Source organism: Pezoporus wallicus, unplaced genomic scaffold, assembly GCF_028554395.1.
Source record: "Pezoporus wallicus isolate ANWC-B61680 ecotype Strahan unplaced genomic scaffold, APGP_CSIRO_Pwel_v1 contig_8057, whole genome shotgun sequence".
In the NCBI taxonomy this organism is placed as follows: Eukaryota; Metazoa; Chordata; class Aves; order Psittaciformes; family Psittacidae; genus Pezoporus; species Pezoporus wallicus.
This window is the reverse complement of record NW_026637044.1, coordinates 1,736,422-1,764,106: the sequence shown is the minus strand read 5'-3', so window position 1 is coordinate 1,764,106 and position 27,685 is coordinate 1,736,422. Positions and strand designations below refer to the sequence as shown.

The 27,685-nt window shown below is 41.4% G+C and overlaps 1 protein-coding gene across 3 annotated transcripts; it reads right to left on the bottom strand.

Moving 5' to 3' along the window:
• Positions 1–277: 277 nt before the first annotated feature.
• Positions 278–27,425, bottom strand: SNAP47 (synaptosome associated protein 47). 3 transcript variants are annotated; one of them, XM_057402876.1, is made up of 5 exons: positions 27,294–27,425; positions 22,319–22,865; positions 16,125–16,609; positions 11,698–11,828; positions 278–1,863 (listed from the first exon to the last, which is right to left on the bottom strand). In XM_057402876.1, the coding sequence occupies exons 1-5, from the start codon at positions 27,358–27,360 to the stop codon at positions 1,804–1,806; spliced, it is 1,290 nt and encodes a 429-aa protein (XP_057258859.1). In that variant the 5' UTR covers positions 27,361–27,425; the 3' UTR covers positions 278–1,803. The 3 variants fall into 3 exon arrangements, with proteins under 3 accessions (XP_057258859.1, XP_057258858.1, XP_057258860.1); XM_057402875.1 differs by having other exon boundaries at positions 278–1,847; XM_057402877.1 differs by lacking the exon at positions 278–1,863 and adding an exon at positions 8,105–9,601.
• Positions 27,426–27,685: the final 260 nt, after the last annotated feature.

Here is a 27,685-nt window from a genome sequence, read left to right as displayed (position 1 = left end):
GCTGTGGCTGGCCCATCCTGGCAGTGTTCAAGGCCAGTTTAGATGGGGCTTTGAGCAACCTGGTCTAGTGGAAGGTGTCCCTGCCTGAGCAGGGGGCTGGAACTGAAGGATCTTTAAGGTGCCCTCCAACCCAAACCATTCTACGATTCTACACTACATGGATTACCTGGAATCTCTCCTATGTAGTATCAAGTAGGTTAGGAGGGGAAAAGGTCTCGCTGTGCTGTGGTCTCCATGAAGCCAACTGGGAACTCAACAAAACTTATTAGCCAAAAAGTTTGCAGTATTCCCTTTTCTTTTAGAAATAGAGGTCTATGAGAAGTCTTGAAAAGTTTCATCACCAGTTAGTACAAATAAACAAAAGCCATGAATTAGATGCATGTACCACAACTGCCAAATACTACACAGATGCCTACAGCTCCAGCAACAGGCTCCTCAGTCTGTGAGTCTGAGGGAGATAACACAAAAACCACATGATGCTCTACATGACTCATGAAGTTCTTCCCATTTGGAATCAAAAATGAACAGTAGAGAGATCCATGGAAAACGAAGGACAGAGAAGCAAAATGACAAGAGACCTTCCACTGACACTCGTCAGAGATCTGGCAGCCTAGCTCCACCATGGTATTTAGGGACCACACTAAGTAAACACTGTGCTCATGATGCTCTGAGGACACTGCATCCCATGTCAGACTATTACCAAAAATCTGAAACCACTGTGTGCAAGTGAGGGGTACAAACAATGAACTCCAAGAACTGAATAGATTCATCCACAATACTTTCCCCACTCCAAAATCAACTCCTTCACTACGTATGCAGTTTAAAAGGGAAAAATAAACACACAAAAAAGTATACATGATCATCAGTGATCATCATTTCCTTTTGGAAATCGAACATATTCTACTTTGATACTTTTTATAAGTGACTTAAATAAGCAAAACATTTATCAAATGGCAAAAAAAAAAACAACAAAACCTGCTCAGTGAGCAGATATCTCTACCAATACATGCACATTAACTAACCACCTTCTGCATTTTCCAGGATGTGGCAACAGACAGCTGTGGCCACTAAGTCTTCATTATTCTTATAAAATTTCTAGGTACATTAAAAGCACAATTGAAACCTATTAAAAACATTTGCTTAGGGAACACAAGGTTTTATCACCATCATTTGCTCACCTCAGCATTAAGTTACAAACAAAAGCCTGAGTGACTTGCAGTTGGACATCTGGTCTTTAGTTCAGCTATTAACTTTTTTAAAGAAAGACCTTGAGAGGGAATTAATAAGCTGTAATCATCTAAAGTAGTCTCATATGCATTTCATTTCTCCTTCACTTCTTCTTTGCAGTAAAAAAAACCAACCTTTCAAAAGCAGCAACATAAAAAAAGCACATAAAAGTTGATTCAGATTATATCACATCCTTTCATATTTACAGATTTTCTGTAGTAAAGAAGCCACTATCATTGTTCCACCGCAATTAAAAGTCTTGGCCTTTTTAATCCTAAAACAGCCTTCAAACATCATCTAAGTCTGGAAATATTTTCAAAACCCACAGGAACTCAGTAACAGCAGCACTGTACTCCAGACAATATTGCAAACAGCTCCCACACAAAGTGTCTATTAAAGAAACAGTCTTGATAAATACAGTTCTCTGATCCTCTTCTTCCTCATGATACCATCCCCACTGGCTCCTGTAGGCGCTACGTTAATTTCTTCATTCTGCGGTTCTGCTTGTCAATATTCAGTGTCGCACGGTCTACAGAGGTAGTGATGGAATCAAGAGCTTCATCCTGTCTCTCCAGCTCAGCTTCTGTCTCCAAGGCAAGGCCCTTCAGCTTCTTTAGTATCTGTCAGAAGAAAAGACTGAGCACTTTCAGCAATCGACCAGCTGGTTCTTTGAGAAATGTAACAGACCCATGGCAATTACTTATTTCATTGTTGTAATTTTATTTCATTTATTGGAGTCTGCCCTGAGGCATGCTGGTGAAAAGAAATTTCTTACTCTGATAAACTAAATTGAGACGAATGAAACAAGGAACTAAAGACCAGAAAATTCAAATCTGATCTGTTAAGGTTAGAGGGGAGGGAAGAGAATAAATTAGAAATAAAAATCATTTAAGCATGATTTGTTGTTTGTTGGCTCTGTTATTACCTCCTTGGTATGTCTGCATTCCAGAGCAGTAGCTTGTACTGAGATTACGTGCACGTTGAGAGCTGATAGGGAAAGCAAGCACAGCTGGTAGAAAGCCAGAAGGGGATCACATGGCTGAAGGCATAGTAATGTTAGGCATTGACAAGGTCAAAGGACAGAAACTGTTCTTTTTCTACAGCCTACTAAAGAAAGAAGTGTCAGTGGTTGGACCAGATGGGAAAAGTGAGAATTAGGCAACCAAACAAATCATTTTCAAGGGACTAGAGGGTGGTGTGGTATGAACAGACATCAAGGCAGCCAAGAGGCTCAGGCTGTACCTGAGATGAGAAATAACAGATGCACTGGCTAGAGCTCTACTCCAGGCTGTATGCATTGTATTACATATCAACCAGTTTACACTACATTTAGCAAATTACTGTTCATATGTGGAACTGCAAGCTAACATCCTCAGCTACTCCAAGATTGTGAGGGGACCATGTAGTCTGAAAACGCCTATAGATATTGGTCCAAACAGGGCAGAAGCCTCTAAAATGGAAGAAGAAAGCCAAGCTTATATATTCTCAAGGCTGAGCCATCCATAACAATACCATACACTGACTTATGGGGCTTACTCAACTTTCATTTTCATCAGTTCACACAATCAAGTCCAAGCACAGTGATCCAAACTACACAAGAAATATCTGTCTTAATTCCTCACCCTGTAACGTTGGCTCCTTTTAGCAGCAGACCAAGGACTGAGTTACATCATTGCCTTTTCTTCCCTCTTGTGGCTACTCCCTTAATAAACCTGGATGCGTGAACTGAAAGCACCTGCCTGATGGGCAAGCCTCAGCTGCCTTCTCTCAGATATATCAGAGGGAAATTTGGAAGCACTGTATCATACTGACTGGAAATCCAGCTTCCAAGTTACTTCAGATCATAAGGCCTCTGCTGGCCTACATAATCTACTTCCTTAGGCATCCACAGCTAGGTCCATGAGGATATCCTTGCACTGCCTGCTTAATAAGAGTAGTTTATCCAATCAATTGCAGTAAGTCTCCAAGAAAGCAAATTATCCCAGCACTATCCCACAACATCAACTGCTGTGCCACATGAGCATCCAGGTGATACTACGGAAGATACCAGAACTGCAGCCTAACAGCATAAATCTGTGGCTTTTAGTAAAACAGGAGAAAAGAACTGTACTCTAAACACATTTAATTTTATTTATTTATTAAGTGGCAAACTCAGTTCTCTTGTTTTCCATTAGAGTATATTAGAATATATAATCAGCCCCCAGAAAGCTGCTTGAAGCTACCAGTTTGAGAAAAGCAGTGAAGAACATCATATCTAGCTGGAATGGCAGGGGAATTTTTTGAGACAAAATGCTTTGGCTGAAGCTGCATATCAGTCATGGTAGTGAGATTTATCTCATAACATACGGAATCATAGAATGGTTTGGGTTGGAAAGGACCTTAAAGATCATATAGTTCCAAACCCCCTGCCACAGGCACAGACACCTTCCACTAGACCAGGTTGCTCAATGCACCATCCAACCATCCATCCACGTTCCTGGTCTTGAACACTTCCAGGCATGGAGCATTCACAACTTTCTTAGGTAACCTGTTCCAGTGTCTCAATACTCTCACAGTAAAGAATTTCTGCTTTGTATCTAACCTGAACACCCCCTTTTTAAGTTTAAACCCACTGCCCTTGTCCTACCACTACAGTCCCTGATGAAGAGTTCTCTCCAGCATTGTTGTAGGTCACCTTCAGATACTGTAAGGCTGCTATGAGGTAATTCTCACCACTTTCCTTAAATCACAAACAGCTAGAAACAGAGCTGTGTGAAAAAATGATTTTGCAATTTGGCTGCCCAAGGAAAAAGAAAAACCACAAAGAAAAAAAACAAACCAACAAATCGAACCATGGACCAACCTGTATCTACCTTTGTCTGTTCTTACCAAAACTACAAGCTAAAACCACCCTCTGTTTCTATCTCAAATGGAATATTTCAGGATCTCTCACTGTAACAGGAAAGCAAGGGTGAATTCCCCAAATTGGAGGTGGTAGATGTGCTCACGATACGCACCAAAAAGAAAAGTGACATGTTCAGATATATCGTGTATAATTCAGTATACTTGAAAATGGGAAGTTCAGAGGTGGCTTTCTCTCAGTCTCTCCTTTGAGCTTCTTCTGCTTGTGTCATATATATAGAACATATATATATAAATACATAAAATAAAGTAGTCAGTGGTACATGAAACGACTCCTATCATTCATAAAGTCACAGAGAATTTAGGAAAAGACCTCTGAAGGTCTTCTGGTCCACCCCATCCAACTAAAAGCAGGGCTAGCTTCAATGTTCACCTGAGAGATTACAGGGTTTCAGCCTCTGCTCCAATAAAGTTTAAATACTTTATACCAGTTTAAGAGAGAAGAAACTTCACTCCTTCCATACAACCTAAAGGACAGCAGCAAAAGAAGCAAGCTTCATCATTTCCAGATGATTTAAAGATGGTTCATACTAATATTTTCTCGGCAAGTTTACTAAAAAGGTTTACCCAACAGCATCCCAAAATTTGTTTTCTGGAACAGCAGAAGAAAAGCAGATTTCTAGATCATGGAACAACACATGCTCCAGAATGGTTCCTCTGGTCCTTCAACACCTCCACCTCTGGCTGCTGTCAGGCACAGGCTTTGGCAGTTTACCACTAAGCACCCTTCACAGTGTGGTAATTTCATGTTTCCTGAGCCACTTCCTCACCCAGCACATTTAGGTAGAGGCGAGCACATCAGGTAAATGTGGTGATATGCAGCAAGCCTCCAAGATTGCTATGCAGCATAGCAGGAGCTGGCACGAGAGTATGCAGAAAGGAAGCAGAAACACTCTTTCCCCACCTCTCCAAGAGGAACCCAATTTATTTGTAAATCAAAATTTTGCCACGGAAAGTACTTTATTTTTAGTTTCAAAACAGATTACTTTTGATAGGCTTTGCATTCATTAGAGCATACTTGACATTTAAAATACAGAAAAAGACACAATTGTTGAGAACAGAAAAGCTTTTAAAATATGAAAGCAGTAAAATGGAAACATAGTCAGCTACAGGGCTCTGCTCAGTTCACCTGCCAATTAGGCTCTGCCTTGAAACACAGCAGCTGATGATGATGCAGTTACTCACATGCAAAAATAAAACACAAGCGGCTCACTTCCATCTGTTAATTTTCTTTGCCTCAGAAAGTCTGGTAATAAATCCCTTAACCCTTTGTCTGCAGCATCTTCATGTGTTCCAGCTGAGTACTGCCACTCAATCCAATGAGAACGGGAGCGGTTAAGACTCTCTTTCAGCAGAGCCCACAGAGCTTGCTGGAAAGAGTTACTGGAAGGTGAAGTCTGGCCAAAGCTGGTCAATATTTTTGCAAAGCAAAACGATGGCAAGATGTCTAGTTATTACTGCTCCAGTTCTGTCAACTGCTCAAAGCAGCAGTGCTTGCTGTGCCATTATGCAATTCGGACGATGAACCAAGACATGAAAATTCAGCGTGAAACTATCTGTTACACAAAACCAAACAGCAGGTATGAGCCCATCAAAGACACATTTTAAAGGCACATTTCCTCAGGCAGTGATCAATCTCACACTGAGAACACTTTAGATTTATGCCACCGGATTATAATTTGGAAAGTCTGATTTATCCTCACGGCTCTGCCACAGATTTTCTGTGCAGCTGCAGGCAATACCTAATATTCCCACACAGAGCCCTCACTGTACAAAACAAGGAAGAAAATTTGTCACAGCTCTCCAAATATGCCCTGTGTCAAGTGTTCAACTACAGCAGACTCAGACCTGGGTGGGAGAAGAGATGTCCATCCAAGCTACATATCCCAGGTTCTTGCATAGACTATGAGGACCCAAGCAGTACACTGCAGTTTAGATCACAGTTCATCTGCTCTGTTTTATGTACCTGCTTGATGACTTGTTCAAGTGCTGCCCACTTCTCTCTGCTTTGGCTTAAGTGAGAGCCAAGCAGGAGAGCCACAACACAGACACAAACAAAATGATGGGAGAGGACTTCAAGCCTGTGTACCTGTTCAGTACTTAGCCCTGTGACTTTATCATTTTGCCACACCACCTGAGGATATAAATTCCAAGTGTTAGGCATTGTACAAACAGAGATTGTATCCTAAAGATCTTACAATGGAGACCTCAATTTGGTTTGGGGCCTGAGATGCCATCATAACAATGTAATTGAGCGGAAGCTTAAGAAAGGAGTTACAGGGAGTATCCAGCAGTAAAAATAAGATACAGAAAGTGTCACTGTGCAGGAAGTATTGACAATCAAAGTTTGAACTCCATTAAGTTCTCCCTGAGATCCACACGATTATCCCTGTCCAACAGGTCTGAAAACTAAAGCAGAACACATAAAACCAGAAATGGCTCTTGAATGCATCCAAGTTCACCTGTTAATAGGAAGCTGTCATTCACAATACTCTGAAATGGGGTGCAAACAGAGGTTTTGACAGTGATAACTTGTCACGATTTAATACAGTGCTTCACCTCTGTGCTAAACACATTGTAGGTGAGCAAGAAGGGGAAGAAACATGTAAAATATTCCAATTTATACTCCCATTATAAACTTAAACCCACAACAGAAAATGCACTGGAAGGCACGCTAAGGCACATGAAAAACAAAAAGGTGGCTGGTGACAGCCAGCATGGCTTCACTAAGGGGAAATCCTGCCTGACCAATTTGGTGACCTTCTAAGATGGGGCTATGGCACCAATGGGTAGGGGCAGAGCAGCTGATGTCATCTACCTGGACTTGTGAAAAGTATTTGACACTGTCCCACACTATATCCTTGTCTCTAAATTGGAGAGACATCAATTTGACGGATGGACCACTCGGTGGATAAAGAACTGGCTGGATGGCCATATGCAAAGAGTTGTGGTCAATGGCTCAGTGTCCGGCTGGAGACCAGTAGCGAGTGGTGTCCCTCAGGGATCAGTGTTGGGACCGGTCCTGTTCAACATCTTTGTCGCTGACATGGACAGTGGGATTGAGTGTGCCCTCAGCAAGTTTGCCGATGACACCAAGCTGTGTGGTTTGGTTGATACGCTGGAGGAAAGGAATGCCATCCAGAGGGACCCTGACACACTTGTGAGGTGGGCTGATGCCAACCTCATGAGGTTTAACCATGCCAAGTGCAAGGTCCTACACCTGGGTTGGAGCAATCACAGGCACAGCTACAGGTTGGGCAGAGAAGAGATTCGGAGCAGCCCTGCGGAGAAGGACTTAGGGTGCTGGCTGATGAGAAAATGAACATGAGCTGGCTTCAGAGTGTGCTCACAGCCCAGAAAGCCAAGCGTATCCTGGGCTGCATCAAAAGGAGCGTGACCAGCAGGTCGAAGGAGGAGATCCTGCCCCTCTACTCTGCTCTCGTGAGACCTCACTTGGAGTACTGTGCATAGTTCTGGTGTCCTCAACATAAAAAGGACATGGAACTGTTGGAACAAGTCCAGAGGAGGGCCACGAGGATGATCAGGGGACTGGAGTACCTCCCGTACGAAGACAGGCTAAGGAAGTTGCAGCTGTTCAGCCTGGAGAAGAGAAGGCTGCGTGGAGACCTCATAGCAGCCTTCCAGTATCTGAAGGGGGGCTATAGGAATGCTGGGGAGGGACTATTCATTAGGGACTGTAGCGACAGGACAAGAGGTAATGGGTTCAATCTTAAACAGGAGAAGTGTAGATTGGATATAACAACAAAGTTCTTCAATGTGAAGGTGGTGAGGCACTGGAATGGGTTGCCCAGGGAAGTTGTGAATGCTCTGTCCCTGGCAGTGCTCAAGGCCAGGCTGGACAGAGCCTTGTGTGACATGGTTTAGTGTGAGGTGTCCCTGCCCATGGCAGGGGGGTTGTAACTAGATGATCTTAAGGTCCTTTCTAACCCTAACTATTCTATGATTCTATGATCTTGCACCAGAAATATTAAGGGTCCTGTCCACATCTTCTCTTGTTGCACCTGGAAATGGGCAGGGAGACAGCAGAGCGCAGAAATATCTTAAACTACCACAACACAATTTACTACAGGACATTTGTTAATGCCTCAAGAGGTAAGTGCAACTTGCCATAACAAAAATCTATGGATTTTAATTGCTTTAACATGTTTTCTGTATGGGATTGCCGCTATTAGTACTTGCCTGTAGCTGTGCAAAGCACAGAGGTTCCTTCTGCTAGATGCAGAGTCGCATTTAGTGTACAAATACCCAAGCTCTACATCAGCCACTAGCAAAAGGGCTTCTGCCTGCTCTAGAAAATCAGGTTGTCTCTTGTGGAACAGAACATCTGAGCACAGATAACACTTGAACAGATGTGTTTGACAGGACAGCAGGTCCCCTGTCTCTGAAGCACACAAAAGCAGACAGATTTTAAAGCATCAGCTCTTCTGAGGCAGTGGCTATTCAGACAGTATGGAAGGATCATTGTTTACTATCTTATTCTTAGTAGCCGATTTCTCCCGTTACTTCTTCTTGGACTGATAGAGAACTCTGATTTTATTTACTTTCTCAGGGAGCACTCATGGTGCCACTAACATTCCACTGGCCTTGTCTGTAAAAAAATACTCAAGCAGCTCCACAGGCTTAACTATCACCTTTTAATTTCATGTCATTAAATACTTAAGTTACCCAAAAGCAAATACAAAGCATTAGTTGTCAGGACCTTAGTTCTCCCTGAATTGTACTTTCCAAAAAATAAACTTGAGGCATAGTCATTACACAGGTCTTAAGATCAGTTGTCTGTTGACCGCTATAGGCCATGGAAGCAGGCCATCCTGTGAGCAAATTTAGTATTTAGCACTTGGAATGAACAGTTCCTCAACAAAACACTTTTTCTAACAGTTGTAATTTCCTGAGATGAAGGTATGATAAAAGGGTGAATAAACACTGAAGAGACTTTGAAAGTAGCTAAGGACTGAAATGGAACCACCTTGACCTGAGAAGACAATGAGGAAGCAAATGCCAAAGATATGCACTGGGATGTGGGCTTTTTCCCAGATGTTAAAGAATTAACTTCTTTAATACTGGTTCTGCCTTCATGGCATATGCGATCTCCAGACAGTAAATATCAGGACAGTTCTTTGGCAGGAACAATTTGAGAATTAGAAAGCACCGGTTTGGCAAAATAATTTAAAATTTAGTGAATTGCCCCCCTTTGACCACATCCCTTAAGCTAATATTATCACATCCCCTCCCACACCCAGTGCCATTATGTCAGCCATAGTGAGGCAGGAGGCAGAAGTTCAGCCAGAGACCACAGTAACTTCAGAGACTTCTTTCTCCATCTGTATAGCACAGCTAAAGAACACAGCTCACACTGCCACAAACGTAGACACAAATGTCCCTTCCTGAAGTCCTGGTGAGGTCCTTTACTCAGCCACCCAATCACAACTGCAGATGCTCAGGACTTCTAGCTCTAATGGAAGGAATTAGTATCATTCAACAATTTCTGCTGCAAAACATCTATTGTTATTACTGCAACTACTTTGTTTTTGAGGAGAGAGAAAGAGTGATAACTATATCTGTTCATGACAAATTCCTGTTCTCCAGCCTTCAGAAGTTCTCCTGGAGTTACCCACATCACAAGTAATGAGGAGGGGAAGCAATTAGTGAAAAGCTTTTTTTGCAAGGTGTATCAAAATGTGTCTTCATTAGTAGTCCATGACCAACAACCCCTCATAGTGTATTTAGGTTTTTAGGGTCTGGCTACAAATCAGAATTATAGTGCTGAAAAGTTGACATTTAAGGAAGGAACAACTGGCCCTCCTGAATACATAACAACCATACAAAGCACATGCCTGCATGAAGAACAGGTTGCTGCTATTTGTACAACTATGACTGAGAAATATTCTCCCTTAAAATCTTCCAAAAGGTCAACACTGCTTCAGAAAATGGTTATTTTTTGATAAAAAAACAGATCATGGAGATAAACTCTTTAAAAGATCAGAAGGGAGAATCACTAAATGGTGACTAGTCAGGTTTGGTTTCGAAAAAAAACAAGTAAGATACTTCAATCAAAAGATACTGACTACATTTTGGTTACAGAAGCAAGTTATGGTCTAAGGCTGTGTATTTCTGTGGTGACTCCTAGCAAGAAAAAGGAACAGGAGTTCTACAGGAATTAAAACATGTACCTTAAAATTATTAATGACTGAAATGATGATTAAAGAGGCCTGGCTCCAGAGAACAGGTGTACAACAATTACTGGAGAAAAATCAGGCCAATTCATGGCCTGTAAGTTTGGAATTCAGATCCTCTCCTCATCCACACTTCCCCACAAACTCACCCCAAATAATCAACTGGCTTAAAAATTCTTGGTTTCATGGGGTATAAATAAATACAAAAATTGTCTTTTGAGCTCTAGTTCATCTTGAAAGTGTTTTGTTTTAAATCACACTGGCCATATAACACCTTTTCTAGTCTACCATCCAGCACAGAGAGTACCAGAAATTTCTGAAATTAACCTTCTGCAAAGTTTAAATTCTCACTTACTCAACCGTTTTTTAGTTAATAAATAGATTTTTCACGCAAGAAGCTTTTATTTTTAGCCACTCGAGAACCTACTAAGTGACTGTGACTCTCAAATGCACTCAAGCTAACAGAAGTTGCTGCATTCTAATTCCCAACTATAAAATAAAAGAAGGGGGCTGCAAGCCTTCAGGCTTGGTAAGAAACAATGGAATTAGGACAGACTTCACATGATGCCATCACCAAGATACACCTGGAATATCAAGAGAATAAAATGCTAGAGGGGGAAAATAAGCAATAATAAAGTTTAATCTTCAGTCGCATCTGATGTGGCTGTGATCAGCACCGGTAAATCTATTTTAACGAAAAAACCACTCAAACCATTCTCATTTGCTTTTCCAACTTGTTCACCGTTTCAGATCAACCACCTACTACAAAGACGGATTCTTCACTAACAGTTCTGAACATCAACTATGAGAGAAATTCCTTAAAGAGCCATTCAGAGGAACAGTATCAGACTACATTACTTTAAATATTTTTTTCTTTTCTAGGAAAATCTTCTCCTTATTAATATGCTGGACAGCATACTTATTTCCCAGCTACAAGTTCTGTGTGTTTATAAAACACTTTGTTCACTTTTGTGGATGCTTCTGAAACAGAACTGCTATTCCTTACTAAAAATAATAAGATGGCATAGAGAAAACACAAAAGAGCTAAAAATTATTTAATTGTTAAGGCGCTTAATCTTCAGAAAAACAGGTTACAGTTCAGGATTTTGCTTGGGTTATAACCCTATAATATATTTTGATGATAATCCTTGATTCAAAATAAGTAAAAAAACCTAAAACAAACTTATGAAGTTAGCAGTGTATTTTAATCACAGGCTTGATTAACTGATTTTTAAAATATGCCCATTTAATTTCAGGAATTTTCTGAGGAATATTCTGTTAAGGACAATGACTAGGTTTCTGATGATGAAAATGCATCTTATGAAAAAATCAGAAGCAGTGAAACAACTCTTATCAAAGTTATGTCAATTTATACCTGTTTAAGCTCTTTTGCTTCTTCCTGGGAGATCTTCTCTTGCTTTAGCAGCTGGACGTGGTCACTGTCCATCCCTTCTCTGCCTCCTGCTGGAGAGCTGGGCTGCACCACTCCTCCGAGGAGTCCCGTGGCTGCAAAAGAAATTCCCATGGTCAGACTGCCATTTCCTGTACCAATGGGGAGAACCAGTGCTGGTATCAAATTGGATGATCCCTGCTTTTTTCTCTCTCTCCCCACAATCCTCCCTCCCCTTCCTCTGTCTGGTGAAGGCTCCAGGGAGACCTTAGAGTAGCTTCCAGTGCATAAAGGGGCTGACAAGGGCAAGTAGGGACAGGACAAGGGGAATGGCTTTAAACTGACAGAGGAGAGATATAAATGAGATCTTAGAAAGGAGTTCCTGTGAGGGTGGTGAGGCCCTGTCACAAGCTGTTGCAAGAAGCTGTGGCTGCCCCATCCCTGGCAGTGTTCAAGGCCAGGCTGGACAGGGCTTGGAGCAACCTGGTCTAGTGGAAGGTGCCCCTGCCCACGGCAGGGGGGTAGAAATGGATGGTCTTTAAGATCCCTTCCAACCCAAACCATTCTGGGATTCTATGCTTTTCTCCACAGCAGTTTGCAAGAGGACTTTTCTTCTAGGAAAGATCTGAGCTGTATTCTGTACAATACCTAATCTGGAGGTGACCAGGCTGCCGAGAGATGACTTCTTATTAAAGGCAGCATCTGGAGAATGGGTTCATTTTGAGCTCTGGGGTTACATCTGAACTGAGCGCAAAGCAGCAGCAACACACTCCCAATCAGATAAACGAGGATTCTCCACCTGCTGTTTCTTCTCTCTTTAATCTTTTTAATTAAAGAATTTGGAAGTGATGGATTTGGGACAGAGTCAAGTAAACAAACCCCTGAAACAGAAGGGCAACACTGACGCTAACAGCCACCCCCAGCTAAGTAGGGTGGATGCAATCCCTCATGTAACATGCTACTTGTCCTTTATTTTTAAAGCATCGGCTCTTATTGCAGTATCTGATACTACCCAGTAGGGTAGCAGGGATATGCAGCAAGGCAAGGTTGTTATTTCTGATTCAGATGGGTGTTAAACACCCGAGATACACATCTTGGCTCCTAGAGGTGCTTCAAGGGTCATTGAAGCTCTTCCACTTAAAGAGGCACCATAAAGGAAGCTAATTCTACTGCTGCCACCTGTGAGCACACGGCCTGACCCATCACAGGATGGCGACAAAAACTCATATGTACATCAGGACAGAAAGTGTGCCAGACGCCAGAGCTCATCGCCAGGTCAAGGAGCTGGTGCCCAGCTGACAAGGTATATCCAACTGCCCTAGACAGCATTACCTCCCCATGAAAAGGAAGACAAAAGCTAAACCAAAAGTACCAAATCTTAAATCCCTCTCAAGGAATTACTGCAAACTCACAATCCCTGGAATTATTCAATTATCAGCCTGAGAGTCACTGGACTCAGACATCATCAAGATTTAAGACAAGCAAGTAATTCACTGTACTAGTGTTACCCTGTGCAAATGCTCCTTGTAATCAAATGATCTAAGCGCAAGCCACAGAAAAATGCTGCCTGTGGTAAATCACTGCCATGATCTCCCTCAGAGGACAAAGTGGGGAGGGAATGACAGTCCTTCCTATGGCAGCAAATAGCCAGAGGAGATTCTTTGTGTTTCTTATCAGCTGACTGTCACCATATACCAATTATTTCATTAAAACCAAGAAATCTATCCATTTCACTCCATTAATCTTACTGAGGAAAAGAACAGAAGGAGGATGTGACAAAGCTGAACAAAAACAATGGATGAAGAAGAAGATCTGGCATTTCCCAGAATTGAATAGAAAGGCAGAAACGTTTAAAAAGCAATTTTGTTTTGTGTCACACTAAGTTGGACTGTGGGACTCGCTGCCACCATGTGAGGATGAGAAGGTACAAAAGCACTGAACAAAGTGCTGGAAACTCAATAATGAGAACATTCGGTCACAGGGGTAGACAGGAAAAATTCAGCAGCCTCAAAAAAGATAAACAGCAAATACCAGCCTTCAGCTATAGGACTGAGACAGCATTGCCCTAGATTGCTATATTGCACAGGCACTGTAGGATTTCTTGCACTTTTTAATGCTTGGTAGCTGTTATCAGCCACTGTTGAGGATGTTACTGGCTAGGAGAGTACTGTCTTAATACAGCATAGAATCGCCTCTGTTACAAACAAACCTCACTGCTCTGTCCTAAGCATTTTAATACCTGTGTGGCTTGGTCTAACAATATACAGTCAGAAAAAACATGCAAAGCAGCTAAAAATACTTCCAGATAATCTGGTGTGTATAAAAGTCTTCACAAATTCCTCTTCTAGGTGGCATGAAGCCAAAACTCTTAGGAAAGATGAGGGTTTTTTTGTATTTACTTATATAAACATGCAATATGCACAACTTTAAGGCAGGACTAGTATAAGCAGACAGGATCCAGATGAGATTATGACAGTGGTGGACATGTTCACATCTCACCATTGAGGGCACAGAACGCTATGAGCCAGTGCACAGAGACAGAGGTACCTCCACTGCAAGGATATTTCTTCTCTAAGTCTCTGAATCAACATTCACGATCTGAAAATTGACACATATCTTACGTGTGCAGAGACAGTGATGCATTGTCGTGGTTTAAACCCAGAGCAGGGGGAGGGAAAGAAGGGGGGGAGTGAGTGAACGAGTTACCTGACTGGGTTTAAACCACGACATGCATAACACACACTTTTTTTGCCTACTTTTAGGGGAGGGGAAAAAAAAAAAATAAATAAAAAAAAACAGTATTTCCACCATGTGAACAACCACGGAAAAACCACCGAGGTTAAAACACAGTCCGTGACTGCCATCTTGCGACAGAAGACAAACAGTGCTAGACCCCGGGGAAGGAACAAACAAGGGTTTTGGTGGAGCTGGAGAAGTCAAGATTTCCATAACCTCCAGTTTTCTTTACTGACATTTCCAAATTAAACAGTCGAAATGCAGGTGGGGGTAGGAGAGCAATATCCTTGACTCACTGACTCAGATGCAAACAGAGCAGAGCAGTGGGAAATTAAGCACACGAGGGCTGTATAACCAATTATTTTATGTAACCAGCCTTAAGACCATCAGGAACTGAACACCAATTTGCTGGAATAACTCAGTGCTTAAGAAACCAGCAGGTTGTTTTTCCTCTAAGTTGTTGTGCTGACATTTTAGTGCCAGATGCCCAAGACTTACTTCCTTAAAAATTAACAAGCTTTTCCAAGCCATGGCCCTCGATGACTCTTCAACAAGAGGACATTATCCTCCCTGCTGAACTCCAGTTTTAGCTCAGTGCACGAAAATGGGTTCAACTATTGCTTTACTGTATAATTTTTCTACTTGTTTTTAATGTACTGGCAATAAATCCATCCACCAATTTGCTCTCACATCACTAATGATTAAGAAAAAAAGGAGGATTCAGACATTTTGATAGAATTAAATTCCTAACAGACAAGAATTCAACAGCTCCCCAAATGAATCCAGGGTTGGATTACAAAAAAAAAATAAAAAAATAAAACAAGACAAAAAACAATCCTCCAAAGAATTTTAACAGACATAACAGTAGTAAGTAAAGTCATTCTTATTACTGTGAAAGGGTTTCAATCTCCACTTTTCTTTCACCTATGTATTAACCTAACCTGAGACCTAAAATCTAAATCCAAACACCTGAACTTCTCAAATAATAAAATTCTAGTTTTTAAGATATGAAAATTAATGTGATGTTTACTCCAGATGTTATTTTAAAAAACCTGCTGGACTGGAAATACGTTTTAAATTTTCTACAATTAACTGAATGACAGATGTAATATATTTTCAGCTACAAACTTACAAAGCAAAAACAACAGCAGAGGACTGTGAAGCATGCAACCAGGAAAACTAATTTCTAATGACTTCCCCACAGAGTGGCACAAAAGTGAATTGGTGACCACTGGAAAAAGTATGACACTGTAGTTAAAACACAGGCCAGTAGTTGAAACTCAAAGTTAATCCTTTCACAAAGTGGTGTGGAGTTAGTGTCAATACCAGCTGAGAGCACAATGTTAAAGAGGGCTTGGTGCAATTCAGCTGCTAGGCTCCTGAGGGACACTCAGCTTCAGCATCTGCAGTCACAGGTTCTGCTAATGTAGCTGTGAGAAAGAAAATCCAACTAGACTAAAGCAGGGCCACAGAGTTCTGTCATTTCTGCCCTCACCCTCTTGCCAATAGGGTCTAAGGTCCCCTATCAGTTATTTCTTGCATCATCAATGTTGTCTCACACTGGGGAAAAGGGAAGAAAATTTGCCTTGTAACTATTAACACTTTTGAGTTTGAAAACCACCTAGAAATTTCTGGTGCTACTGTTACCCTTATAGATGGATTGCTTTATCACATACCTGCTTGCCAAATGGAGGTCCCCAAATCTACCTGAGGGGACATCCTGGCACCAGCAAAACCTAGGGCATCTTCTAGAAACTGTATCTTCTTGCTAAATTGCATCTCCAAGATAGGGATTACTTCTGGCATCTTCGCTGACAAGAGCCGATAAGAGGTGTCTGGCTTCCCAATAAATCTCTGACGGACACTGATTTCATATGGTGTATGAACTCTGATATCATCTACATCCTTTGATTCAAAACGGTGAATGACCTGAGAGTTGCAGTCACTGATTTCCAGACCAGAAGCAAAGAGTGTGAGTTTTCCTGGCTTGACATTTGAGTCTGTTCTGTGGGTGATAATAACTGGAATTCTAATTATGATTCCTTCCTGGTTCTTCGAATCGGAAACTGTGGCAGTTTCCTTTGGCTTGGCTTCCAGTGGTGCTTTCCAGAGCTTGCTGCTGAACGGCCACCAAGAAGGAGATTCGAGCTCAGTCAACAACCTAGCAGAGAAAAGAGAGTGTTAGCAGAGTCAAAGCTAGTAGGGAGGTCATGCTACCCCTCCAGTTCAAAGCAAATTACAACAGACAAAGATTTCTTAACACTGAATCCACCCCTCTTATTTTGTTCCTCAAACCTATTCACAGCTTACCAGGATCCATCTGTTTTAAAAAGCAGCTTTCCTTCATTTGCTAACACAATGGAAAGAGGACCCAGAGTCTCACTGGTCTGACACAAGAAATCCAACTTTTAACTAGACTTAATCAAGCCAGTTCTTCAGCTGTTCTTCAGCTAATACTGCCATTTACCTCAATATTTCCACACATGGCCATCTGCACCACTGCCGCCTTCTGCTCCTTTATTCCATAGCCCTAGTCTGATGCCACCTTTTGCTTTGCCTCCACTCCCAAATTCCCATTAAAACACTAAGAGTGCAATGTTGAGCCTGAAAAGCCCAGCAGAGACTGCCACAGGCATCCAGAGTGCCTCACCATCAGCGTTGGTGAAGCTCCTGAAGGACACAGGCCTCCTTGCTGGAGGTGCCTTAGCATAAAGGTAACCAGACTGACTTTATGGAACAATTAAGCAACTGCTCCCCAGAAAGACCAGTGTATAGCCAGAAATAACGAAAGAGTCAAGCCCCTTATTCCTAAGCAAGAACATGCACCTAAGCAGGCACCCAAGTTTACCAGCTACAAGCAAGAAAGATGTAACACTGTTAGGAAGAATCAATGACATAGAAAACACAATCTTCCTGTTATATTTTTTTAGCAGCATAGCCCATTCCCCTTTTCTGAATCCTCTCCCAAGAAAGGATCATGCTTGCAGATCTTTGGGTCTAAGCCTGACCACTACTCTTTTCACAAAAAAAAAAAAAAAAAAGGAAAGGGAAGGTTTTGGTTTGATTTTTCACGTGATGTGCTCCTGTCTGTTATTATCCCTCTCCTCGTCTAGACAGGAGTTGGTGGCAGAGCCACAGTCAGCACCAATGATGCTCCATTTCTCCCACTTTCCTCTCATCCCCTGCCTGTATCACCCAAGCCCATCCTGCTAGCAGAGGACTGTGTATTTCAAGATGACTCCACTTTAGTGGCTGGAAAGAAATTTTGGGACTGACAACATCTCCACACACAGCTAACACAAACTTCATATCCCCCTTTCCTTCCTGCAGTGCAAACAGTCACCTCCTCTCACCCACCAGCAGCCTCTGACACGCACGTCACATCTGAGCCAAAGTGACTCATCTCCAGTCCCAGGCTTAGGAAGAGGCAAATCAACCCTCTGGGAATCACTGACTGCCCAAACCCTACCCTGCTCCCACTGAAAAACAGCAGTGAGCTGGCTGGAAGCATTCTACAAACCAAACTAGCCTGCAGACAATTAGCCTGATCAGGATGTTTTAAACAGAGATTTTTCAGTCCATTCCTCAGCCACTGAGCAGGACAGGAAAGCAGTCTCTGGAGGCACAAATGAATTCCCAATTAACTAATGGGAAGGAAGAGGTTATGTTTAAATCAACCAAAAAAAAAAAAATTAGCTGTAAGGAAGTTCAATCCAGATCAGAATTGTGTGGTCCCCCCTCTCCATCAATACCTTAAAGACTATCCAGTCATCAGGTATGCGTCACTGGCACAGTAGTTGTAGTAGATGCTTCTAAGAAGAAAAAAATGCAATCTTACTACAAAAGACTATTTACTAACTTAAATTCTAGAGACACAAGGCTTATGAGACCAAACCCCAAACTACTACTGCTTTACTGCTATTTTGGAAAGTCAGCTTGATTTAATTTACTTTTAAGTTTATTCTAGAAAGGTACTCCCTGATCAAATATGCATCACAACAGTGCTGCTCTAAAGATCTTCTGTAGTGATTTATTTTCCATGAGAATCAGAGTGTGCCTACACACAGAAGACTTTGCAATTTTAAAATCCTGTTTAATTTGGCGGCAAAGTCTAATCTGAAAGAGGAAGCTCCGACTGAACATGCTTTGTTTACTAGCCATCAAAACTCTGCACTGGCTTCAAAACACACCAACTTAAATAAACTCATCTTTTAGGAAAAGCAGAAAATGTCATATTGGGAGTCAACCAACTGAATTCTTGAATAGAACAGGCAGAATGAACTGTTCCAAGAATCTACTCCCAGCTAAAGCATGAACACCAGATACTTCTGTAGATAGAATGCAACATGAGTATCAGTTCTGGAGCTCACCACTGCTCTCAGGAAATGCTGTGACACTCCTTAAAAAAATGGGAGAGGAGTAGGGAAGGCAGACCAAAGGATATGTACAAAGTTCTACATAACAGAATTTGAAATGGCATAGTATCATGGATTTAGGGATGAATTCTGAAACTATGAGGTTCAACTTACATTCTACACAGAGAATGACTGAAAAAGCCCCAGGCTCTACCAGCACACATCTTCCAAATTCAAAGCTATGCTGTAACCTACCTGCTGTAACTAAGCAGAGACAAACAACCTCATCTCATTTCTACAGAACACAAAACACTTTTTCTGTCCTCTTAAGTGTAGAGTTACAAAGTTATTTCAGGGCAATGACAGCTTATGCCTATGTCACTTCAACACATTCAGTGTGTTCAGGGACTTTCTGAAAAGCACCTGCAACGTGACAAGCCTAAACCTCTGTTTACATTGTGGCAACTTATTCTGGATAGCTTGGAACCCTAATTTTTATCACTTCATCCCTTCACTCTCCTGCCTCCTCTCTTCTTTCCCCAGGGCTGACATCCCAGCTGTGCAATGTCTGATTTATAGTCAAGGCTTTTCTGCTGCACAGCCCTAACAAAGGTTCCAGCCAACTTCTCCAGCCTATGGAGGAGTCACCCCTCTGTATCAACAAACTATATGACCGGTCCATATACAAAAATGAAAATTTGCAACCAAAGTACGTTGTCATCTAATAGCAATACATTAAAAAGGAAACAGTGAATCTGGGTTTCTGTTTATTTTTGGTCTTTGAACATCTGCTAGAACGTCACACTCTTCTCTGCTTATCTGAACACAGGTTCACTGACAGCAGCTGTACATACCCATGCATACACAAGAACAGAATTAATAATCCAAAAAAGCCTACACATACAGGCAAGATAAAATTAATCAAAGTTTTAAACATACGAAAGGAGATAAAGGGGCCTGGTTCTTTTTATGATAGACAATACCATCAAACTGGCGCTGTTGAAAAAGCAGACACAGAAATTTGTTACCAAAGTTTCCTTCTGCACAGAATCTGCTACACAATAGTCCTGCATGGTATTATCCATGCAGTTACTTCTAAGGAAAACAGTAGTCAAAGAGCCTTACAAACATGAGGCCATTTATGTTAATAGTCTGAATTCATGGTCTTCCCCATTTCCTACACTGGTTAAGGACATGAAGAGAAATGTCATCAGTTTAAGAGAAAACTGTTGGGTGAGAAGCATCTTCATGAGAAAAACGACACACAAACTACACTAGAAAACTGTGTTAGAAAAGCACAGGGTGATTAATACTATTTCGCTAATGGATTTTGGGATACATTTTATCCTGCAAGCTGGCCAAACTCTTTGTACTACAGATAAAACAGCTGACATTTGGTCAATGCCTTCCTTTATTTTTCCATTTTTAAATCAAAGCATCTAGTTCTTCAGATTCATGAGGACAGATAATACCTCCCAGTGCATCTTAACCCAAAACAAAACTCTCTTCCAAAAACAATGAGCAGGTATTTATTTTCCTACTCATTATTTATTGCTACGGAACTTTAAAAGCTATTGCTGAAGCTTTCAATTATCTTGGCTTTTCATTAAAGGGTATGCAGAGTATCAGCAGAACCCTTGTGAAATCAACACTTTCTTTTAGACATGGTATCTGTCTAAAAACAGATGCTTCTTCCAAAAACAACTGGTTTGAACTATACTGTGTTTGTTATTTCATGCAACTGTCAGAGCTTCTACAAAAGCACTCATAGCTATATATTACAACACTACTGTCTACCTTACTGTCTCTTTTGGACTGCTATCAAATCAAATCTGCAGCATACAAAATAACACAGAATAATGATTAGCATTCAAAGTGAATTAAAGCCATAATATTCTGATCAAGACACCAACCATTTACTATGCACACTGCGTTCTGCAAAACGTAGTTAAGCAACCTCAAATGTGCTCCAAATTCCTTACTTCAGTTGTCTAAAGGCAGCACTTGGGTGTCTAATGAGTACACTGGCTTAAGTGCTCAACTGATATTACTACAAATAGTCTGGTACTGTCTCTCCAGTTCTTGCACCACCCCACTCTGCAGACAAAGCACTTCGGAGAAGCTCACACCGCTCATTTTTTTTCCTCAAAACTTTTATTCCACCTATACCTAAAGGCAGACAGAATTCCATGTAAGGTTCAAAGTAGTACAGTTTTAAATCACAAATGAGGGAGCACTGTTTCTATAGCTATTTCCTTGACTACATCTACACCAGACCCAATACTCGCTGCTATGTGTAGCTGGGAAATAAGTTCTTGTGAAGGAAAGGACAAATATAAAGCCCTCAACTACCCAATGCATGCAAAAAGCAGCTTCAAGGGCTGACTTTCATGCATGGAGAAAGGAGTACAATCCACCTAAAGATTAACTGGCAGCTGTCTCCCAATAAGTCTAGGAAATTGCCTCCAAGTCAGCAGCCCACCTGCTATCTTCAAAATTTCCTTTGAGAAGAACTAGAAAAGCAGACCTGTGGTTATGTTTGCTGTGGAACAGCAAAACAGGCTGCTCCACAAAATTAACCAAAGCCAGTATTTTTCATTTATACATATTCAAAGACATCTAATAAAAATGTCAATGCTATACCTTATCCTTCTGTGGGAACATGAATTGTCACCTACTTCCCTTAATGTTGCCTATTCTCTCAGAACTTACACATTGTTCGTATTTTGGAGATCCCTACAATTTCTGCTAGTCATGGATGAAACTTGAAGGGCTTGAAAAGTTATTTGAAAGAAAGGACAGGTATATATGTATAAAGAACTTCACCAAGGTGAAAAAAACGTTACACAAAAGGGAGGACAGAAATACAGACACATCTTGTAACAAGAACTAGATCCACAACAGACCACTGCAAGCTTAAACTTTCAGGGAAAATCAATAGTTTATCCCAGTATAAGGAGATGGACCCGTTTGAGTGAGTCCAGAGGCCATGACGATAATCAGAGGGCTGAGGCACCTCTCCTATGGAGACAGGCTGAGAGAGGTGGGCTTGTTCAGCCTGGAGAAGAGAAGGCTCCAGGAGACCTTGGAGCAGCTTCCAATGCCTAAAGGGGCTGACAGGAAAGCTGGAGAGGGGCTTTTGGCAAGGGCAGGCAGGGACAGGACAAGGGGAAATGGTTTTACACTGAAAGAGGGAAGATTTAGATGAGATCTGAGGAAGAAGTTTTTGCCTGTGACGGTGGTGAGACACTGGCACAGGTTGCCCAGAGAAGCTGTGGCTGCCCCATCCCTGGCAGTGTTCAAGGCCAGGCTGGACAGGGCTTTGACCAACCTGCTCTAGTGGAAGGTGTCCTCGCCCATGGCAGGGGGTTGGAGCTAAACAGCTTTAAGTTCTCTTCCAACCCAAACCATCCTGTAATTCCGAAGACCTCCATGGATCTGCCCCATAAAATTTAGGCATAAGCAATGCAATCCCACAAGCACTGCTTAGCTCAGAGGATGCTCCATTACCATACCTGTCTGCTACATCCATATCCCCTTCGATCTTGTTGAGTCCTCTCATGATGCTATCAAACTGCTCGCCCTGATAATGCAGCACTTTTGCTGTGTCCTCCAGCCGTTTCTGTGAACCACTCAATAATCCTGTCAGTTCTTTTCCCTTTGTTGTTTGCAAAGCTGCTGCTTCCGCTCCTTGGCTTGACAGCAATTGCTCCCTCCAAAAGTGCTCAAGGATGTTGAATACCACATTTCTGTTGGGCTGCAGAGAACTAAACCAGTGCTTGGTGTTCTTCTCTAAGATGGTAAGTGAGCTGAAGATTAAATTTGTTGATTCCTTCTTGATCTCACTGATACTAGAAAGATGGAAGTTGACCAAAAGCTCCCCAGTCTTGCCAGCTGTGAATGTGATTGCAACAGGAGTCAGTGAGAGTCTGCCAGAGACCCATTGTTTGCTGGTGTCTAAGTAGTAAGAACAAGGCCAGCTATGGATACGTATGTCTTCGTTCATCAGCTCGCCGTTCAGATCCCCTTCAAGAGCAACACTCTCAAAGTCAGAAGGAGAAACTAGCATAAAAGAGAGAGGAAATAAAGCAAGAATCCTTAGCTACTTATAAAAACTGACATTAAAACACACTCATAAATAATTAATCCCACCCAGAGCTGGTTTCCAGCACTTGACTGGTAACCTTTCAGGTACATACCTGATAGATTTGGAAATAGCTGTGGATGAGTTACAAAATTTGGTAACCATTTCTAACCATCAGAGTATTTAATTCATAAAGGCTCAGGACTTTCTAACCAGGACTGTCAATATTACTGCCCACTCCATAACAGCACTGCCCCTCTGTTTTATAACGTTCTCATCATGTATCAGCACATGACTTACAACAGCACAAACTTCAAATGACTGCTGCAATAATGTTCTGGATATTTAATAAGCATTGTGCTGTCTTGATCAGGGGAGATGCTTTATAATTTGATTAGTCTTACATGTTCACAGGCATATGTCCATATTTTTGGGCGGACAGGAACCTACTAAAACCAGAATTCTGAAAAAGTTTTCTGAGTCTTTCACATATGAAGTTTTCCTGAAAATCAACCATGTAAAAATTTTTCCATTCCCTACCGCAACATCAGGAGCAGCTTCCCATAGACAAATAGGTACTGAAAAAAATCCAGAACATACCAAAATGTAAGTTCATTGATACATATCTACAGCAATCACAAGAAATAACTGTTCCTTCCCCTTCCATGCTGATATTTCAACATCGAGGTTTGTTAAGAAGACACTCAGAATGTCTATCCAACACATCAAACAGTGCAGGTGAAAACAGAAACACCACTGACCAGAACTCACAACCATTAAAGAACAGAATCACCCAGCCACAAATGGATATTCTTCAAACATTGTCACTACCTCAGACCATCACTCTTGGTCTCAGGAGAAACCTAACAATCTACCTTACAAAACTCAAATGGATATTAGAACTTCTGGTAGAATAACACAGGCAAAATAAACACCTCAAATCTGTCGTATTTGTTCTGTAAAATATTCATTGCTGCTTAGTTACTATTAAAGATGTTTGGAAACAGGAGTTTGGGAAGAATTGTAAACAGCTTATCAGCACTGCTGGGAAAACCCTGACTGACCCAAGTGGCAGTTAAGACAAGAAAAACATCAGCTGTATTTATCGGAGGAGGTGCTGCTGGCCTGCTATGCAGAGCAACTCCATACGGGTGATAGTGGAGCAAGCAGAACTGACTGTTCACTTAGTGTGAAGGAACACGGTGTTCAGGGAACTAGTGATTTCATTGCACCTCTGTGACAGGCTGTGTTCTCCTGGGAGAACGTGATGCTATCTGATGACATAATATTAATCCTGTAATACTTGCTCATTGGTATCTGCAATCCCAACAAGAAAACAAACAGCTGTCATATGCCTCAGGCCTGGTTTGCTCACATCAAAACCATCTCAAATTTGGAATAGTATATCCAATGAAACATGTCAGGAGTAGCATCTCCTCACAAACCCAAAGAGTGTCCTCATACCCATGGGTCAGATTGTTTCCTGTAACTTATCCTTCATGCTGCTACCATTTTCAGTATGAACACCAAAACCCAATTATGCTCCACAACTACTTTGTGAACACCCATTACGTAATGGCAATTACACATATTTTCATTATCTTCTCAAAACCTTTCATGTTTGATGGCACAATTTACAAATTAGTACCATCACGTTATCTCAAGATGTTCTCCTACTTGTGGGGTAAAATAAATAAGTTAGACCTACACTACAAAGTCCCCAGTTCAGTTGACACTGACAATAATTACATCTTTTGACTTCAGTACGATCTGTTCTCTTTACAGAAATGTCTAGGAATCCTCACACAAATATAAAGTTAATAGACCTTTTCCAGGTAGTGTTGGTGTGAATTCCGGTAATACACACTAAAGATGTCCTAGTGCTTTCAGGCTGCTGCATCAGTAATATCCCTTAAATTACAGGATCATAGAATGGGTTGGAAGAGACTTTAAAAATCATTTAGAGCCTCACCCTATCCTCTACCTGCCCTCCCCACCCCCCCAACCCCCCCCCTTCCCCCCAGGCAGGGGCACCTCCCACTGGAGCAGGTTTCTCAAAGCCCCATCCAACCTGGCCTTGAACACTGCCAGGGATGGGGCAGCCACAGCTTCTTGGGACAACCTGTGCCAGTGTCTCACCACCCTCACAGGGAAAAACTTCTTCCTAATATCTCATCTCAATCTCCCCTCTGTCAGTTTAAAGCCATTCCCCCTTGTCCTGTCCCTACCTGCCCTTGCCAAAAGCCCCTCTCCAGCTTTCCTGTCAGCCCCTTTAGGCATTGGAAGCTGCTCTAAGGTCTCCCTGGAGCCTTCTCTTCTTCAGGCTGAACAAGCCCATCTCTCTCAACCCATTTCCATAAGAAAGGTCCCTCAGCCCTCTGATTACCTTTGTGGTGTCCTCTGGACTTCCTCCAACAGCTTCCTGTCCTTCTTATGTTGGGGCCCCAGAGCAGGACACAGGACTGCAAGATGTGTGGCAAGGGCGTTTCATGAGAGCACAGTAAGGGGAAGAATCCCCTCCCTCTACCTGTTAGTCACACTGGTGGTGAGGCCAGGCATTTAGAGGACTTTGCTTCGGAGTTCAGTTTCAATGCCTTTATTAAATATATTAAAACTTCTGTATTCCTGAAATAATGACTCCTCATAGAATGCCATATTCCACAAAAAAAAAAAATGTATTTCTGTACTATGGTTTTGTGCCTTATTTTGTGTCACTATGAATTTTAGTGATGAAAATCAGAAAAAAAAAACCACAAAATAAACAAACAAAAAAAAACCAAACAATCAAAAAAAACAAACAAACAAAAAAAAAAAGACCACCAAACCCCACCATGCCATAAGTTTACCAATAAGCTAGACTTCAAAGTGAAAACTCTCATTCTCTTTGGGCCTAATGAAACCACAGTGGTAGAGAGACAACTTCACACTGTACTTTGGGCCAAAGAGAGAGGAGAAAAGCCCACAGAAGTCTGATTTCTATGAGTAGCTATAGCTAACAAAACAGTGACAAGTTCTAGGAAATATTATTGCTTTATTGACTTTTCCTACATAATTTCTATAATTTGGAGAGAAAGCTAAAAGCTCTGGCCTTGATTTCTCCATCTAGAAAAAGAAGGTAGTTCCTTGAATACAACAAAGTTAGATCAGACAGATTAATATTTTTTTTTTTTCCCCTGGAGGTTTACTGGGTTTTGCGTGTAGGCAATTATTATAATTTCCAGTTAAAGGTTATTTTCTTTCTGTCATACACAAAGAAATAGCGAAAAGCAGTCCTAAAAATCAGTGAGATCATCCAGGGGGATTCCACAACAGCCATCAGCAGAACAGCGGTTTTCAGAGGACACTGTAAGTGGAAAATGTTTCTAATAGGGATACACAGTTGAATGCTAATAATGTAACTTTTTGTTGCTGTAACTGACAACTATGTCAAGTTAAACAACAAAGTGTTCTTACATTACAAAAATGTAAATTCCATTAGTGCTGAAATCAATGACAGTTGAAATTAAATCATGGTTTAGCTTTATTATTCAGGACTGACAAATTTCAAATCCAAATTAAGCTTAACTGTTTGACACTGACTAGATATGAAGTAAATTCAATATCAACAGAAAAAAAAACAATAATAACTCTTATGTATTGCATCCTCAAGCTCCCTGAAGCATAAACATATTGCAGAGGCAAATGATATTTACTGAAAGAGCTCCCATCAGACCTGGGGTGAGAGGGTGGTGAGGGGAAGACATCAAAAATTAAAATGAATCAGCAGTCTCTCAATTTATCAAAACATTCAGGAAAGCAGCAGATGTCAACCCCCATGAAGTAGTGACATTCTCTTCCTCCACCTGCACATGTCTTTGCTACTTACACTAGCCTCTGAAAAGCTCAATAAATATTAACATGCTGCTCACAACAAGCTGTTGCTCTGAGATATTAGTTTATAAATAATATATATAAATAATGATGAAACCAAGACACCAAAAGATTATATGCCTCGCAGAAGATCACAAGGGAAACCTGGAACCAAATGCAGGTTTCCCAACGCTCGCTGCTGGAACAGGCACCCACAGAACATAATATCACCTGCAAAACAACTCCTAGACCTTGCTAACAGCCACAGCCACCTTCAAACTGGCACAGCCCTACTAGGGAGACAAGGAGAAACTTGTAAATAACCAAATGACTCCAAGTTTTGTAAAATCTCAGCCTAGAGTTCATTAACACATGCTAAGCATTTCATAAACTATATATGACTACCATTAACCCCCTCCTCAAGACAGCATTTTTATTCTCAAGCCAGCTCTACCACTAAGGCTGTGGAAATATCAGAATCTGATGCAGTCTGACAACTGTGCCATTGAAAAAAAAAACCCAAAAGACCTTCCTAAACTATACTTCAAGCTCCTTACCTCTATCTGTAGATGCAGAATTCTCAGACAGCCTTTTGTGGCCTGCTGCCTCTACAGAACTGTCCATCCGTAGTTAGAATTTTTTCCCCTAGTATTTCTTTCTCTTCAAAATCCAAAACAGCAAGTGAAAAAAAAAAAAGAAGCTACAGCAAAAAATCCTACTCTGCCCACTACCAAAAAGAAAAATATATAAATAATAGATAATGTATATTTAATCCTGGATCTAAGAGTAAAGCAAGTCCTCCAAGTCCAGGAGGATAAACGAAGCAGTCACTTCACCTGTGTATATATATATATGTGCACATGCCTGGGGTCTTATGACTTTTGACTCACCTGACAGCTTTGCTTGACAGTCAGCTCCTCTCTGTGCCCAAGGCCAGAATTTCCAAGCA

What these genes read in the sequence shown, in the direction of transcription:
- SNAP47 (XM_057402875.1), bottom strand. Translation starts at nt 27,360, where the DNA reads ATGGACAGTTCTGTAGAGGCAGCAGGCCACAAAAGGCTGTCTGAGAAT. An exon ending in TTCTGCATCTACAGATAGAG is followed by an intron (nt 22,866 to 27,293) that starts GTAAGGAGCTTG and finishes CTTTTATGCTAG; the next exon opens with TTTCTCCTTCTGACTTTGAG. An exon ending in GATATGGATGTAGCAGACAG is followed by an intron (nt 16,610 to 22,318) that starts GTATGGTAATGG and finishes TTTCTCTGCTAG; the next exon opens with GTTGTTGACTGAGCTCGAAT.